We start from the raw sequence: 17,847 nt of genomic DNA on the forward strand, positions 1-17,847 counted from the left end.
TCTTCAAGTTTTAGTTTTTGTTCTTCTTTTTTGTTTTCGTCTCCCCACCGTAGCAGACTTTAACTTGTTTGTCTCAACCTCTGACTAGATAAATAGAATAGTCAGAAATGTTATCTTTGAAACAAGAAACTTGACAGCCTTTGTGAAAAAAATCTCTTTTTAACACAAGTCATTTTTTTGCCTGACTGTAAAATGAATTAACTTTTAAGACTTTCTGTCTAGTTGATTTCAGCTAACACAGTCATCTTCTTCCTTTTGTTTCTTGACAGATTTATTTCAAAAAGAGTGTTTTATCAGTTGACTGTTGAGCGACCTGTCATCTATGATGGAAGTGATTTTCCATAGCCTTGAATATACTGTGTTATTTTTAATTAAATTTGTAAGAAAGCTATTATTTATGTATATGTAAGCATTATGATTACCACTATTTGAAGAATTTGAAACTATGCAATAGCTATAATGCACATAGAGAGCATGTATACACTAGAAAACAAAGCCTTTTTAGAAACACTAATGGTTCTGTACTGTGTACAGATTGCTCAGAAGCCATCTTGTTTGATTCAACAAGGCAAGTAATGTTCCAGCCAAATTTTTTTCAGTGGAGAAAAAAGTAAATGTGGAAGTGACAAAATGCAAACTGAAATTCTCTACTGAAAATTGAATGACATTTCTTACAAAAATATCCTTCAAAAGGAAATTCAAATAAAAATACATACTTTTGTTGACCTCTTCACTAAGGAATAAACATACCCATTTCTTGTTCTGCTCTACTGCTCTCACAGTCAGAACAGCAACTATGCAATCTTTCAATCTTTGCAGACATATATTGTAATTCATCTAGAATTTTTTATCTCTTTCAAGTTTTATAAGCAGCAACTATAGAGTTTTTTTACATTTTGAGCTAAGATTTGGTAAGTCTTAACTGGCTTTTATAAATGCTTTGGTCTTTAATACCAGTTACAAAGCAATAAAACATGAAGCAACAATTTATTTCACTTCGTACTCTGTAAGTTGTTCCACTGAAATCAGCTCTTTTGGTGAGTACCAGTGGCAGAATCAGGTGTATAATTTGTAGAATAAAGTACTACTCACTGTTTGACACTTGGAAGAGAAGCATTTCTGTTTCCTGCTGTAGCACCTTGGTCAGCAGCATTCACAAGAAAGCACAATCTCTGAGAAGGCCAGCAATGTCCTTTCTCTCTGTAGACTATGTGGAATGCAGCCATAAGTTTTGAATTGGTCTCCAGAAATTCATCTGAAATTGAATACATATCCAGCACTTACGGAACTCTCCATCTGATCCTACAGCAAAAGGCTGGTTGCTAAAAGATGGATGCAAGGCAGTGTTTGACATTTACACAGTAACAGTTTGAGCTATAAGGAAATTTCTGGAAAAAAAATACTGTAGATAAAGCTAACCGTTGCTAATCATTCATTCCGTTGTTAACAATGTATAAATACACTGATCCTGAAGAAGATTGTGAAAGAATGACTGCCTTTCGTGGTCCACCTGGACTTCAAGTTGCACGTTCAGGGCTTTCTAACAAGGACTTGCACTCAGGTTGGCACCAAGCTGGAATTGGGGCTTTTTCAACGAGGCTGTTTGGCTCCTGGATGGTTTACTCTTCGAATGCCTCTTCCCAGTATATGTGATGTGCTGTGCTGGGCAGAGGAGTTGGTGAGAGGTGTGCACTGCCTTACTCCTCCTGAGTAACAGGATGCAGTAAGAGTTAGACCCTTCCCTGGCTGTGTGCATGAAAAAGAGACAAGAAACCAAAGTGGGCAATAAATGACACAAATACAGACATAAATGCTCTGCTCTGAATTATGGCATATTTCAGTGTTGAAGCTATGTTTATATTTAATTGAGCAAGAAGAGTTTATTTATTGCTGAAGAATGGATACTGTATACCGTTTGCTATGCAATTTCACACAGCTGTTACTGAAGTCTGCTGCAGTTTTCCTTTAAGCTTTCAGGTGTGGTTTTTAAGAGCATCTTGTTGCTGTTTTACTTAGAATACTAATCTTACTAGGAGATCTTTATTAAAATGCCAAATGTAAGTTAAAGGGATGCTGTCAAATGTTTTAGGCCAAAATATGACATCTCTGCTCAGAAGTATTTATCTGTAGTCAGAATCGTTTGACAGGCTTGCCTCTGGATTTCCTCTCTGCGTCCTTGTTCTTAAGATTTTTTCATTCAATAGCAAATATTTTTAAGGCACCATTTATTCTTAAAGTAACTGGCTCCATGTAGTAGGCCAAATTTTTTCACGCAAGTTTTTCATGTAGACAGGCCTGAGGTTTGCCAAAACCTGTGTTTGGGCGGTGGGTAATAAAAACACTGGATGACTTTCTTTTTAGCATTTGAGTCTTTCTGTTAGCTTTTCTTCAGGTTTTCCTGTCACATGAGAGACAGGAAGACCTGGCTTTTTTGCTCTCTGAAACAGGACTAAGAGGAGAAGCAAGAACCTGTAGGTTCAAGATAAAAGATTAATGTTTGCTTCTCACAGAAGTTGTTTCAGAAAAGCAAATATTCCATCAGGTAAAGATGCAACAAGTGGACATGAGCTCAGCTGTTGGAAGGAACTGTTCAAGTAAAGGAACCCATTGTGTCACCTAGATGAGGGAGTTTTTCCACCTCAGGGGCTGTGCAGAGAACACAGTAAAGAACATGTTCTTGTTATAGAGCTGTTGTGTGACTGTCCCAGATCATTTATTGCTGGAGTCACGGGCCCCGGTGTAGGACTGCCCACAAGCATAGGTTTGTGCAAGAGACTTCTCTCAAGCGCTTCATATTCTCATTTGTAAAGAACCCGTTCATGTGAGGTGTGCCTTCAATGCTGATAAATCTGTTTGCCTACAGAGGTTCAGGTGTTTTGTTGCATTGGGCCTTTGGTTAAAAGACCATCCCCTGCAATACAATTAAGATAAATATTTAAAATCAATCACAAAACTGATTTAAGGGGATGTCATACCTGTGACCTTTATATACAAAGAGTGCATAAAAAGTTAGCGTATCTACTTGGGTGTTTTTTTCTGGGTGCTAGAATAAGGAAGGGTAATTTGTTTTCTGTTAGGCAGGGATTTATGCAGAGGAAAAATACAGTTATTTTAAGAAAATGACATAATTCCTTTATTTAGCATTACTCAATGCTGCTTTATGAGAAATCACTAAGATTTGCACGGTAAGCAGTAGCACCGCTTCAAAAGCCTGAATTTGCTCTTTTTAAAAATTGAAATTGCACTATAGTTTTAATTATACTCAGACACTTATATTGTAACTTGTTCAGAAACATTTTCTGGTTTTAGCTGCCAAAGAATTGCAAACCCATTCACATCAAATTTCACGTTCCACGAGGGGAAAAAAAGAGATTTGTGTATCCCAGCATCTGTGCAGTTACAGAGGTGTAGACAGTTATGTACTGGAATGTTTCTTGATGCTTTTTTTTTCCTTTTATAACCTCAGGAATTAAAAAAAATAAACTTCTTTATCATCCAGCGTGTATGTCTGCTTTGTGCCTGATAGAGATGGCTTTGTCTTGAAGAAAAATCAGATCTATTTCTAGGCTGGTAAAGTTGGGAAATAAGGAAAAATTAGAAGGTTAGAAAATAAGACTGAGTTCATTTATACTGAATAATTGTGTGAGTGAGAGGCATTCTTTATGTATTGTCTCTGCTCCTTGCCTTAGAAGGGTTGGAGAACATCTACTTGCATTTGTAGACTCGGCCCCATGTAGGCTAACCTGAGCTGCTGGAGCCATTGGAATGGGGACAGGAGGCCCCACCACTATCAGTCATCACTTCTTTTTTTCAGTGCTGCTTATTTCTGTGTCCTCGTAGATTTCTTCTGGGGGCTGTAAGCAGAAGCTCAGAGGCACCTCTGGAATCAAGTCTCAGCCATGCCTAGCATGATAGCAAAGACCAAATACATCCAAACTGCTGTGCAGCTCAAAAAGGGAGGCTGTAGCTGTTGAAAGTCTCTGTGTAAATCTCCAATAATCAGTTCTCAGCCTTATTAAGCAATGCATCCTCCACGCTAAAGGCAAGATGATCTGAGCCCTAATGCTGTCTTACATGGGATTTTAACCCACCTGTGTCCTACTGTCAATCCCAGTTATTGACCTTGGCACACCCAGCACAGCACTGCTGTGTGGACCATGTGAAAGTGTATGACTGCCACGGGGCAATGATATACTCTCCATTAGTCCTTGAATTGTCACTTTGCAGTCCAAATACAAGGTTTCAAAATTCCTATAGCCCAGGCTCAGAAAAAAACAGCTCTCAAGGGCATGGAATCTATGGTGTCTGAGCAGTGACATCACAGTGTTGATCCAGGTTGTAGCTGGAAATGACGATTTTACGTGTACCAAACTCACATCAATAGTTCAGGTTTCAGGATGAATGCAACCATACTACGTTATGTGACTTCAAGCGATGTTTGCAGCAGCTGTGACAATCCTCACTGTGCCGTAGTTGCTCGGCTCCCTGGAAGAGGACCTGTACCCTGTACAGGGTACCTGTACCCCCCATCTGTGTTTGAGGTGGGAGCTGCTGTCGGTTGAACAGGTTTGTCTGCAGGAAGTGGCATTTCCTCCTCAGCTCTCATCTCGCTTCCTCTCCTGACACCGCAGACAGGCTGCTGTGATGCTACGTGACAGCCTGACGGTCACAGCCACCTCTGGGGCCTTTGAGACGTGGAATTAATGACAGTTCAGTGCTACTGGCGGCAGTCTCCATTATGGCATGGCTTTGCATGGTCTGAGGAATCTAGGAATGAGACAGTGGGCTCCTGGCCTACTTGAGGCTCTCGGAAGCCTCCTGTCATTTCACTGAGACCTCATTTTCTGCAGACAGATGTTTTTGTGGATGACTGAGGCAAAACCCAGCTGGCTGACTCACAGGGCCTCAGGAGCATCTGGCTGTGCTGCTCTGCTCTCTGGTAGATGGAGTGCCTCGTCTTCAGCTTGAGGCCTCTGGACTGTAACACTTAGCAGGTGCTGAGGGGTGAAAAGCCGAGGATGGGGCCACACTCCAAAATGTGATGTGACACACAGACAGCAAGGAGGCCCCTGAGGAGCAGCACCTCCGCACTGAGCCCCGCTGGGAGCGCACACTGCAGGCACTGCCTGACTCAGAGCGGGATGTCATGACCGGGGGACGACCCGGTGCCCTGACCTGCTGAAAGTTCAGCGCCGTGTCACCAGCCTCAGCAGTTTCACTCGCCAGCCCTGCATGAGAATTTCCCACTGTGCTTCTGCTGAGTGAGGGCGCAGCACTCACCTGTGTGCTGAAACATGGGCGTCCCTCTTTGCTGTCCACTGCTCACAGCCACCAGGAATTCCGCGGCTGAAGCTTGCACAGCTGTTTTTAAGGAGGACAGCATTTCGGGAGCAGGGTAAGTCCTCTTGCTTTATTGCTATTGAGAGCAGTGCTGGAGTGGAGAGGGGTCATTTCCCAGGCCCTCATTTCCACACTTTTCCCTGCATGTGGAAGATCAGAAGGGGATTTTTTAGGTCTGCTGTGTGTATTTGAAGCTGAGGTGGTTTTGTGTGTCACTCCCGTGTGACATCTGGGGGGGACAACTTAGGGACACCTGCTGTCTTCCGCTTACCCTGTGTGCAGACCTCCCAGGGCAGAGCAGCTGCATGGATTTCCCTATGTCATTGCCCCCCATTTGGGTGAGTGAGTGCTTCACTCATGTACTTCACTATGTTGTGTGTCTGCTGTCAGTTACTGGGAATTGCAAAAATAGGGAGGCTATTTGCTTCTCCTCAGACATGGGAGGAAACAGGCTGGGTGTATGAACGCAAAGATGGAGCGGGCTTGTAGGCAAAGACACCACCAGTCCATCCCCGCGGTGGATGTGTACGTGACAGTGTTTTATTGAAGGGAATTTCAGCTTCTGATCCATTTGAGCTCCATGCAAATCACAAACGCCGCCTTTACACATACAGGAAAAAATGCATGTCTCTTTCAGCACTTATTTCTCTAAGGCAAAAATGAAGAACAATAAAAAACCCTCAAAAATGTATGTCAAAGTAGAACCCCATCTACTCAGATTTACTGTGTTAGTTAGGAAAGCAATGCCAAGCCTTGCAGAAAACTGGTGTTTACTCAGATGCTTTAATGATTGATAGTAACCTAACGCCAAAGCAGATTATTAAAATAGGTTATTTACAAGAAAGCCTGCTGGGCACTAAAACAAGCAGCATAAGCTTGGGGGTGCCTGGGGTGGGAACTGCTGGGAGCCTTGTGGTGCCGCAGACCTCCCGTGCCCTAATGGTGCCAGTGTTGGCCCATCCGCAGTTCCCAAGAAACTAGTAGGTTTGCTGCAGCTCCCACCTAAATGCACCTTCTACCCCACCAGCCCCAAGAGGAGCATCTCAACCAAAATGTTGCTAACGATAGGTTTGAGATTTTATGACTCTCTGTCTCATCAGTTCTGGGTTAAACGTCTTTTGTTGTCTTTGCAAAAGTGCCGTAATTGATGGTTTATTGAATTGTCGGTTTGGGGTTTAAGTGCTCAGGGACAGAAAATTCAGAGCATCCAGTGGCTTTGAATTCTTACTGAGAGTTGTGGCTTGTCAATGCAGAGAAATACAAAACTGCAGCAAATACATTGCACCTGCTCTCACCCTACATCGAAGAGCTAAAATACAGGAGAAGGATTTAATCCTGTAGTGAGTACAGAATATTAGTTTTCCTTTGACTGTCCCACAAAGCAGTATTGTGTCCATTTGTGCAGGAAACAGCCTTCACTTTCTGAAACCAGGCAATGGCCAAAAATCGAGTTATCATGGAGCCGTCCTGCAGTGAGGGCCCAGCTCCTTCTCACCACTTCCCATGGATGGAAGTGTGGTTCATCCTTGCATGATGCTTATGGCTTTTCTGAGAGGCTTGCTATTTGGGCTGTGTTTTGAGCAATGGATGGGTTCTAAGAGCTGCCTCAGAGATAGCTCTTATCCTTTGTCAGCTCGGCTCACAACATGCCTGGCTCCATTTTGCTGCGTGGTGCTGAAGGTTTCACTTCCCTATGTGAGTGAGGCCTGGTCTGGCTTGGCAGGGCACAAAGGAAGCACATGTAGGGCCCTCAGTGTCCCTGCTTAGTCCTGGACACAACCAAGGCAATCTTTGGGGTGCAGGAGTGATGTCTGAAAGGACATGCTTGATAACCCTCAAGAGACACTGGCTTACACAAAGACTTGGCATGAGGCAGGAACAACAGAGGAGGCCAAATGGGTGCTGAGGGTGAGTGAGTTCCTCACCCGCCGCCGCCCCAGCATGGCAAAGGACCAGTTGGAGCTGTGCTCCTGGCTGTCACCCAAGGAGGAGCACTGCTCCTGGCCTCCAGGCCAATAGCGGCCAGTGCTCCGCACCATCCTGACCAGTGCCATCCTAAAACGTTCCCCAGCAAAGACATAGAGGAAGGGGTTGAGGCAACTGTGGAGGAAGGCGATGCTCTGGGTGACCTGCAGCCCAATGTCCAGCCCATTGATGGTCTGGCAGCTGTACACCGCCCCGGTGTACATGTTGATGGTCTTGATCAGCAAAACAATGTTGTATGGGAACTGAGAGAGAAGAAAGGCAGTGATGATCATGGTGATGATCTTTAATGACTTCTGCTTTTGGCATCTTTTGGCTTGGAGAAGGGTGTGGATGATCAGGGTGTAGCAAATAACCACAACCAAAAGCGGGAGGAAGAAGCCTATAGTGACCTTCAGAGCCAGGACAGCAACTCTGAAGGCCGTGCCAACGTTGGGCGGGTATGTCATTTTGCACACCGTCACAGCACCGATCTGCTTGCTCTGGCTGTACATTATCTCAGGGAGGCACAGGCTGACAGATGCCAGCCAGACAGCCAAGCACACAAGTTTGCTGCGCAGGATCCGCCTTTGCTTGGAAGATTTAGCTTTTGTTGCTTGAACAATGGTGATGTACCTGTCAAAACTGATGCATGTTAGAAACAAGATGCAGCTGTAGAAGTTGATCTTATACATGCTATTGACCACTTTGCACATGAAATTTCTGAAGATCCATCCACTGGAGGCAGCCGTGGCCCAGAAAGGAAGGGTGAAAAGGAGGAGCAGATCTGCAACAGCTAAGTGCAGCAGGTAGCGGTCCATCATGCTCCTCCTGAAGCGGTATTTGCAGTAGATGAGAACGACCAAGGCATTTCCCACCGTGCCCACAAAGAAGATGAGCCAGAAAAACACGGGCAAGAAGGCTCGAGCAAACTGCCAGACCTGCCTCCTGTCACACATGAGCTCTGTGTCGTTGGCGAGGTTCCCAATGACAGACAGCCCTGCGCTGTCATTCCTGTAGTAATCCAGGCTGGTCTTGCCAGTGTGGGGAACCTGTGGTGGGACACTGGGTAAATTCACATTGAGGTGGCCCATGAGAGCATAAATTCACCAGATGTAGCTTAAGATCCCCAGCATCACCCATTTTAGTAGGGAAGAGCTATCAGCAAAACAGTGAGTTTCAGATGGCCTTGTAATGCACCCACGCCCAGGAGAAGATTCAAATATATAAAAAAATCCAGACTCAGAAAGACATGGGGAAGAAAGCTTTGTAACACTGTTATGGTGGGGCAGCACAACTGGCTCTTCGGAGTAGAAAACTGATTTTGGGGGAAGGAAAAAATGAGATTACATAGCAACATTTGTGTGTACTCACTGTGCTTGCAAGTGCCATCTTTACTCAATTTTTCCTTTGTGTCGAAGGAGATAATGCAATCTGGAATGAAAAGATGGCAGCAGAACAAACAATTTGAAATGGCTCTGAAATAGGACTGTGACTCATCTTCAATTCTTTTATTTTAATATTAAACCTCAGTGGGATTCTCAGCTAGCTTTCTGAACTGAAGCTTTTTAACCCTCTTAGATGTGTCTGGCTGATAGATGGGCAAACCAAGCAGAAACCAATGTCTCTGAGATGTTTCCATTTTGCTAAAAGATGGGCAGAAAAGATCCTTAATGCAGGAAAAACTAAGGGTAAATTAGGCCTTCAGCTTCTCTCTGCTGCTGTGCTGATTACACCCTTTGACTTACTAGGGTCAGTGTGATTTCATTTTTAATAAGATGTACAGTCCCCAGTGCGCACATCAAAAAAGAAAGCCATCTGAAAGCGCCATAACTTCATGAGAATGTTTAACGTCTCTCACGAGCTGTCTAGCAACTGGCAAGGAAAAGCACCTGCCTTCTAGGGGTGGCTTGCAGCGCTAAACTATTTGCATCCCCTGCACTCTCCCTGCAGCATCTCCTATCTGTGGGCTGCCATGCTCCTCGCTGGGCCCCTCACAGCAGCTTGTTATGCCCCCAGACACTAGAAAGCCTGTTTTTTGCTGCAGATTGCTTTGTACAGGAGCCGTCACAAAAGTCAAATGAGCCAGGTCACACAGCCACCACTGAGCTCAGCCTTTCCCTGGGGGAACAGCCCACATTCAGGTGCTTTCTCTTGGGTTTCTCCCATGCACCAGCCAAAAGTACTGTCCCCAGTGTTAACTGGGGCAGGAGCTGATGCAGCAAGCGGGTCACCTCCGCATCCTGCACTCATGTTGGCTGTGCACTGTCCAGCATAGGATGTTTGCAGCAAATATTTGTGAGGTTTTGGAATTTGGTCCAAAATGTAAAGTGGCTGTTTTTGGATACTGAAAACACAAACTGGGGACCAAGCCTTTTATTTCTGTCTCCATGCAGTACCTTCAGTGAGTATGGAATGAGGTTTGCAGCACAAGTTCTTTTCAATGAAAGAACGGTAGTCTCAGCGCAGAGCACTGAGAGGAGATTGAAGAAATAAAAATAGCCACAAGTGTGTGCTCATTGTTTCTTGAATTTTCTATCAAGACACAGAACTACATGGAGGATTATGTTGGCCCCTGGAGAGTCAATTACAGATATCAATGGAACAATGTCATCCATGCCCTGATGCACAATTTTTGAAGTGTAAAGCTCAAGCTATATGTTGTTTGCCATCTATCCAAAGCAGCTTGCCATGGAAAGTACATGGCCAAAGCATAACAACGAGCTGTGTGGTTCAGAATTCACACCAGCAAAAGAGGCTGAAAAGAAACGCATCTGTAACACGTACATTTAAATATTAAGACATAGAAATAGACCAGCTGTAGCTTTGTACATGCGAATGATGATGGGAAGGGCTGCGTTAACTGGTGAAAAATGTTCTCATCCCTGTCGCACATGGCAAAGCCCCCATCCCCATCCCCATCCCATTCCTGTCCCCACCTGGCTCCAGCCATGTTGCAGCACACAGGCTCACTCACATCACAGTAAATGCAGAGGCAGTGGGGAATCGAGCTGGGTTTATACTGTTTGAGAAGCAAAGCATTGTGAAGTCAGCTTCAAGGCAGAAGAAGCACTGTGCTAACCACAGCAGTGGCCTCTCACTGGGGTTTTGCCGCTGTGCTTGCCAGAGGTTATATTAATAGTAGCAGTCATTTGGTTTGGGGCATAATGGCCATTCAGATGCTACAGCAAGCACTTGATTTTCTCCTGCAGTGACCTCCTACTTGCTGCAGGCTTCAGAGTTCCTCAGCACATCCAGATTTCATTGCAGAATTGGGAGATTTCACCAAAACCACCCATGACCAAGCCAGACCTCAAGAAATAAGCTCTAAGAGCTCACTGTGCATTGGTGAGTGCAGGGAACAAGATGCCATCCCAAGGCCTTGTTTCCAAAATGTTGCTCTGGCATCTGCTGCCAGAGCTGGTTGGTTGGAGTCAATCTGGGAGCAAAATAACTGCGTTATCTCCTACTCATCTCTGTTGCAATAGAAAAGATCCATCCTAACTTCGCCAGGTCACTGGCTACTTTTCCAAATTAAAGAGCCTGTTTGTAACACAGATTCCTGTCCACTGAGGAAAGCGAGTTGGCTGAAAGTAGGGCACTCACCGGTGGTCGCTGCGGGGAGGTCGGCCACACCGCTGCACGCCCTGCTCTGTGCAGCCTCGCTGAGCCCCAGGCTTTGTAGGCTGCGTTGGGTGTGTGCTCCTAGACCCAGGCCCAATCAAACCTGTGAGCGGCTGCTCTCTCTGTGGTTTGCATGGTTTAGATGGCTCAAACACAGATGGGTTTTTTTTGTTTTTTTTTTGTTTTATTTTTTTATTGTTTTGTTTTTTTGCTGTTGACTTTTCTGGTAAGCACCTTCAATAACAAAGGGGAGATGGCTCTTTTATCACTATTTCCAGCTGAGATGCACCAAAAAAAGCAGGGGCTGCTGCCAGTATGGTCACATCCCAATGAAAAAAACAATCACCCAAAAAAGAACAGGGTCTCCCAGGGAGCCACCGGTGCGCCCAGGGAGTGAGGAGCTGGGTCCCATTCTTCTCACTCTGAGTTGGCCCTTGGCCACGAACACTCAGTGATATAGTGCCACTTGCCAGTGGCATCTGAGTGGATCCAGAAGATGTGTCTGAATGCAGCAGGGCGGCTTGGTGTGTGCTGGAGGGTGCAGAGTCACTTTGTGAAATCAGGGAAGCATAAAGCAGGACTGCAGGTAACAGCTGGATCCCTCTGTGTGGCACACCTTGTGTGAGAGCGCACAGAAATTCTGATGAGGAAAGAAGGGATAAGTGGTGGATAAATGCATGAAACTGCACATCGTGTGTCTTGTTCTCTGCAAGCTGGCATGCAAATCACATTTATATTCCCTTCTCTTTGGGAAGCCCAAACACCCCGATCTTTGCTGAACTGCTGTACGGCTGATGCTGGTTTCACTCATCCCCAGCAAAATTTCCACAATGCCATTGAGGTCCAGCTCTAATTACCAGCCAGTAATTAAGAGAACAGCAACAACTGGGACAGACTCTGGGCTGAACTCAGCTGTCATTGGTATCATCCTTCAACACTGCCATCATTGTGGCCTCAGGACCAAGTGCAGCCACAGGGAAGCACCCAGTGCTGCTAATGCCTTCTGCTCAGCAGCAAAACCTGCCCCACTGTTCTTCCATCACTGGAAGGAAGAGGGCAAGGATAGGGATTTCCAACCATACACGATGTGCGTTAAAATCAGGCAAAGTGCTTGGCTAGTTTGTAGCTGGGAGATGAAACCCCTCAGAGAAGCAAACAGGACCAGGGAAAAAATCTTAAATCTTAAATTTCAGAGACCAGAGCATGGGCTGTTGTTAATCCAGTCGGTTATTTTTTTCCTGCCATGCTCCATTTATTGTTATTGCAAAAATGACATTTTTTGTCCACCACAGTGGGAACTGGGCCATAATAGCTTGAACATTACACATCTTGCCACATTTCTGTCCAATCGCGTACCCTGTTCATACCCACACTTAGTGCTGTCCACACATAATGAGCCTCAAAGCAAATCCTGTAATTTCCCTTCAGTTCATATCATTATGAAATTGAGAACCACTGCTTTCCTCGCAAACATATTGCTTTCACTCCTGCCAAAAGAACTTGAATTGCAGAATTTTTGTTTGTTTAACGTAAGTGGGAAATAAAGACCACTAGCATTTCTTACGTCTTCTAACTCTACGGTGTTTAATTTAAGACACAACTTGGTAGAGAGCTTTTAACTCCCTGTTTATCCCACATATTAGCAACAGATATGTGCTCAGCTTGATACGCTCATCAGTGCTGGAAAGATTTTGCAGAAATAGAACATAGCTTGGGGTTACACCCTCTTCTGGGGCTGACCTCAAAGTTTCATTTTTCATAGCCAAAACTGTGCTGTGCTCGCACTGAATCTGAATTGAAATACACACACCCCTCTGGAAAAAAATACTGATTTTCCCCTGTGCCTTGCTTGGTCTGTTTATGGGAGGCTGTGGCCAGAACTGGCTCTTGGTGCGATAGGTGTCCTCTGGCCAGCAGCTGTGCCATGTTCCTGTGGAGCTTCCCATACAGCATGTGTCTGCTTCTGGCCTCTGCCATGAGCACAGAGTAATTAAAATGATCAGACTTGTTTGTGAGTTAGATGTCAATTTTTGACATGTTTATGACCTCCTTGTTGAGGGTGCATCCTGTTTTCACCACTTTCCTCACTAACCCAGTTGCAGGTGGAAGTGCAGGCTGCTGTTCTGTGACTCCGATCCCAGATACAACCTGCTGGTGCTCCAGAAACTACTCACTCCGTCCTGTGAATGCATTAAACATCCAGGCTCCCCAGGGCAGCAGTCACGGTACTGAGTTCAAGAAACATCTGGACAGCACTCTCAGTCATATGGTCCAATTTTTGGGTGGTGCCATGAGGAGCCAGGAGTTGGATTCAATGATCCTTATGGGTCCCCTTCAACTAAGGGTATTCTATGGCAGTTCCAGCTCAGTTCAGACCGAGAGTAGGGTAAGCTGCCACTGTGGGTGCCATGAGATAGGTGATTTTTCCCGTGGCTGACGATCACTCTGGTGCTCTTTATCACTCTTCCTATACTCAGACCAGTCAAGCTGAATGGGAATAATGTCTGGGCTGTGGCTGTCAAAAGCACCATCACCAAAAAGCAACCTTTACCATGTCCAAAAAGTCTCTACCTTCTTTCTATTTAAGCTTAACGTAGAAACATGAGACTCCTTAGCTGAGAACTGAGTTCAAAAGGCACTTGAGTCACTTTGGTTGTCACCACTTTCTCAACACTTACTCAAAACTGCACTCCTCTGCCTCTGCCTAAACTTTTAACCCCTGAGAAGCATTTCTTAGTAGTTTGGAGCGCTAGAATGTCAACAAGATAGCATTCAGCTGAAAAAAACAGGCCAAGTCTCAGAGAAGTCCATGCCAAGACCAGCTGTTTGAAGCTAGCTGCAGAGAAATGCCAGGGGAGCAGCAACAGCCGGCTATGACTGCAAGCTGACCAATGTCAGACATACTTATAAGGGTGAAGAAGAAGGTGCAGTCTTCTTAGTGTCCTACAAAGCATCATAAAACCATTCCTCTTAGCAAGGTTACTGCTAAAACCCATGGAAGACTTGGTGGCAAAGAAAGCAGACCAGAGAAAGGCTAATTAAAGGATCCCCACGGAAATCCCTGACTCACTGGCCTACCTCCCAGCAGTGCTATGAAGGAGGGCTCTCAGTCAGTGCAGTGCTGAGGTGAATATTTCCAGGAGACAAAACATTCAGCCTGTAGGTGAGAGCATCCTCCAGCAAAGCAGGCACCATGACTGCCAGCACACCTTGCCATTGGATGCTGTGGGCCTCAGCACATTGGTGCCTTGATGCAGTTAGGGATCAGAATAACCAAAATTATGAGTTAGATTCTTCACACTCACAGCTGTTTAAGATCTCATATCAGGGAGGAGGGCACATCAAAATACTGATTTGTGTCGGTTTTTTTCTTTCCCCTTCTTTAGAGAATTACTTTCACTGGGACAAAGTACAGGTCTTTGGCTTCCTTTGGTACTACACCATTACATTCAGCCTTCATGCAAGACTCTGGAAGGTATAGAGGTGAGGTGAACCTGAAGGGGCTTTGTCCTAAATCTGATAGCCCTGTCACATTATGAAATATTCACTTGCTGAGAGACCTCGTGTGTCCCACAGTAATGCTCAGACTGCATGATTCTGAAATTGGCAGGAGCTCATATAGTCCTCTGGGAAAAGTTATCTTCTGAAATACAGCCATAAGCTTTTGAACCCCAAACATTAAAAAAGTAAAACAAGTAAAACACCAGAAAATGTCAGTAAAGTATCTAGCATTGTGAGCGTAAGGAATGAGATGGTCTTTAAATAACCCTTCCAATCCAAACCATCTTATGATTCTATCTTCAGGTCAGCTGGATCTCTAGGTGTAGGTATGTGGTTGCATCAGCCTACACTTCTCCCACATTTGGCTGCTTGCTCCCAGCTCCACTAATTCTTTTTCAGGGAGCTAGATGCTGTAACCCAGAACACCACAAATAATCTATTATCTTCCTATTTGTAGTGTAACTTTTATAAGAGGTCATCACCCTTTTACCCACTGAAAAAAGCAATTGTGAACTCCCAGATAAAAGGAGTGAGCAATACTGAAAGTAAAGTTACATCTGTGGCTGCATTGGCTGTAGGGCCAGCTCATTTTGCAATTCATCACAGATTCAACTGCATCCTTCACCTGCTCATTAAGCCACAGTGTGGTTATGAGATACAAAGCTTGTGAAACTCCCTCTGTTGTAGGAGAGAGGTGGGGAGAGGGAAGGAAGAGCCCCATTTACAGATGGAGTGCCATTTCCTAAAATCACATCATCCAGCAGACAACCTGCATATAAAATGAGCATTTTTCTTGACAACATAGAAACCTTCCCAAAATGTTCTCCCCAGCAGTATCTTCAAAGGCACCACAGTGAGCTAAAGAAACAGGCTTTTGCTTCTTGGGTCCCCAGGAACTTGGGAGACAATAGCGTGGCTTCCCAGGTGCATCAATGTGTGGGTATCCATAAATACCCTTCACTGTGCAAAATTTAGACAGCAGATTGGAGGAAAACAGAAGAGCCATTTAAGACTGCACCAAGCTATGAACTCTCCGTAGGATGCTGGATGTACATTTGTTGCCATTTTTTGTCAACGTATGTTTTGATACATATATGGAGTCTTACTGAATCTGGGAGTGGAATTGAATTTGGCATCTCGTGCCATCACTGTCTGCCTGGTACAGCACAGACAGTTTTGAACCAGTTTCCACAGAAAAGTCTCTAGAAAACAACCACCACGCTCACCATGCTAGAGAGAAGTTGTACCATTTCAACAGCAACCTCTTTGCTGGCTGGATGGCTCTTTTCCTCCCAGGCTTTGGACACACATTGCAGCAGTCAGTTTTCTGTTCTTGCTCCATTAGCTCCTCCTCAACCTCCCAGATAGAGCCTGCAGGCTTGGTGCAGAGCTGCCAAGTACTGCTCAAGTGCAGAAATCTTGATGGTAGTGGCACTTAATACTGATGAGCCATAAGATGCTCATACGAGGTGCTTCTGACAAAGGAATCTCAAAGCATTTTTAAAAATTCAGTAAGTTTCCAAACACCACCTCTGCAAGGTCCTGGCACAGAGTTATTTCTATTTTATGGAGAAAAAACTGAAGCACGGCAATTTGTTCAAGCTGACCCAGTAGGTAACTGACAGATCTAAACATGAGTTGCAATTCCCCACTGACTTTTGAATGTATTAACAGCATGAGGGACCAGAAGCTCCCTGGGCATTACCCAATGTATTCCTGGACATGCAGTTCATCTGTAGGCATCTTCATTCCTTGAATGCAAAACTAAAACAGATCAAAAGTGCAGGTGCATCAGAGCACTAATGTATTCATTATTGCAATGTATTTTGAAGATGAAATTGATGTAGTAACTAAAAAACAAAGATAAAACTAGTGCATTTTATAAGAACAAACACATCCTGGTAATAGTCATGTTATAAACAGTTGCACTAGACAACATAATATCTAATTTTTACCTATCTTTACAAAAAGAACTCACAATTTTTAAATCTACTGTACAAAGATACAGGAAAAAAAGCCATGTTAATAAATGATGACCTATAAATAAATCCCACTAAAAGTGATATGCAAATTCTAGATATGAGTAAGGCTGATTATTTCAAGTTTTTTTTTTTTTTTTTAGAACGTTTCAAACTTTTATTCCCAAGTATTACCGTTTCTAGGAAAAAAACGTTTATTTCATCGGTATATCTTCCATCTGGTTTTAATGATGATCATCAACATGATTTCTGTTTTCTGCTTTGGTTTTGTGCTTGTTTTATGGAAAGCAAGTAAAGCAAAACTTTTAGGAGTGTCCAGGTTTCAGTTTTAGTAAGCACTAACCATCATATACGCATCTGTCCAACACAACATTACAAAGTTCCTTGACAGTTTTGGGTTCTTTCATAAACGAGCTACTAATCCATATTTAAGAGTTACTACTTTTGTGGCAATTATTCACTGTGGCTTCGACAAGAAGAGACTCCAACAGATCACTAGACCTCAACATTTGTCATGCCAGAGTGGTATGAGATTGCTAGGTAGAGAATCAGAGGTATTATGTTTCAGCAGGATTAATTCAGCAATTTAGAATCATAGAATCATTAAAGTTGGACAAGACCACTAAGAACACCACCAACTCATCCCCACCATGCCCACTGACCACGTCCCTCAGTGCCACATCCACAGGCTTCTTCAACACCTCCAGGGACGGTGGGACGGTGACTGCACCACTTCCCTGGGCAGCCTGTGCCACTGCCTCACTGCTCCTTCTGAGAAGAAATAATACCCAACCTGAACTCTCCCTGGTGCAACATGAGGCCATTTCCTCTCATCCCATCACTGTTACCTGGCTGACCCCCACCTCACCACAGGCTCCTTTCAGGCAGCTGTAGAGGGATCAGGTCTCCCCTGAGCCTCCTCTTCTCCAGACTGAACAATCCCAGCTCCCTCAGCTGCTCCCATAAGACTTGTGCTCCAGATCCCTCACAGCTTCATTGCCCTTCTCTGAACACACTCCAGGGTCTCAATGTCCTTCTTGTAGTGAGGGCCCAAAACTGAGCACAGCACTTGAGGTGCAGCCTCACCAGTGCTGAGCACAGAGGAACGATGAGCTCCCTGCTCCTGATGGCCACACTATTTCTGATATAAGCCAGGATGCCGTTGGCCTTCTTGGCCACTCGTGCACTCTGCTGACACATTTCCAGCTAGCTGTTCACCAACATCCCCAGGTCCTTTTCTACCCCGCAGCTTTCCAGCCACTCTGCCCCAAGCCTGGAGCACTGTATGGGAATGCTGTGGCCAAAGTGCAGGACCCAGCGCTTGACCTTGTTGAAGCCCGCACAACTGGCCTCAGTCCATCGAATCATCCTGGCCAGAAAGCCCTGAAGGGCCGAGATCATCAATAAAGCTATTAAATGGCGTCATCCCCAATACAGTCCA

General features: G+C 44.7%; 2 protein-coding genes across 6 annotated transcripts in view; one reads left to right on the forward strand and one right to left on the reverse strand.

Moving 5' to 3' along the window:
* Positions 1–3,499, forward strand: part of FYCO1 (FYVE and coiled-coil domain autophagy adaptor 1) — a 35,164-nt gene extending 31,665 nt beyond the window's left edge. For all 5 annotated transcript variants that reach the window (XM_085226490.1, XM_085226491.1, XM_085226492.1 and 2 more), the window contains one exon: positions 270–3,499. In XM_085226490.1, coding sequence (XP_085082616.1) covers positions 270–345 — 76 coding nt within the window. In that variant the 3' untranslated portion in view covers positions 346–3,499. The remainder of the gene's footprint in view (positions 1–269) is intronic.
* Positions 3,500–5,876: 2,377 nt separating this feature from the next.
* Positions 5,877–11,662, reverse strand: CCR9 (C-C motif chemokine receptor 9). Its single transcript, XM_010712952.4, has 3 exons — positions 10,909–11,662; positions 8,677–8,736; positions 5,877–8,354 (listed from the first exon to the last, which is right to left on the reverse strand). The coding sequence occupies exons 2-3, from the start codon at positions 8,692–8,694 to the stop codon at positions 7,191–7,193; spliced, it is 1,182 nt and encodes a 393-aa protein (XP_010711254.1). The 5' UTR covers positions 8,695–8,736; positions 10,909–11,662; the 3' UTR covers positions 5,877–7,190.
* Between the last annotated feature and the right edge of the window lie 6,185 nt (positions 11,663–17,847).

Source organism: Meleagris gallopavo, chromosome 6 (assembly GCF_905368555.1).
Source record: "Meleagris gallopavo chromosome 6, MGAL_WU_HG_1.1, whole genome shotgun sequence".
Lineage (NCBI taxonomy): Eukaryota > Metazoa > Chordata > Aves > Galliformes > Phasianidae > Meleagris > Meleagris gallopavo.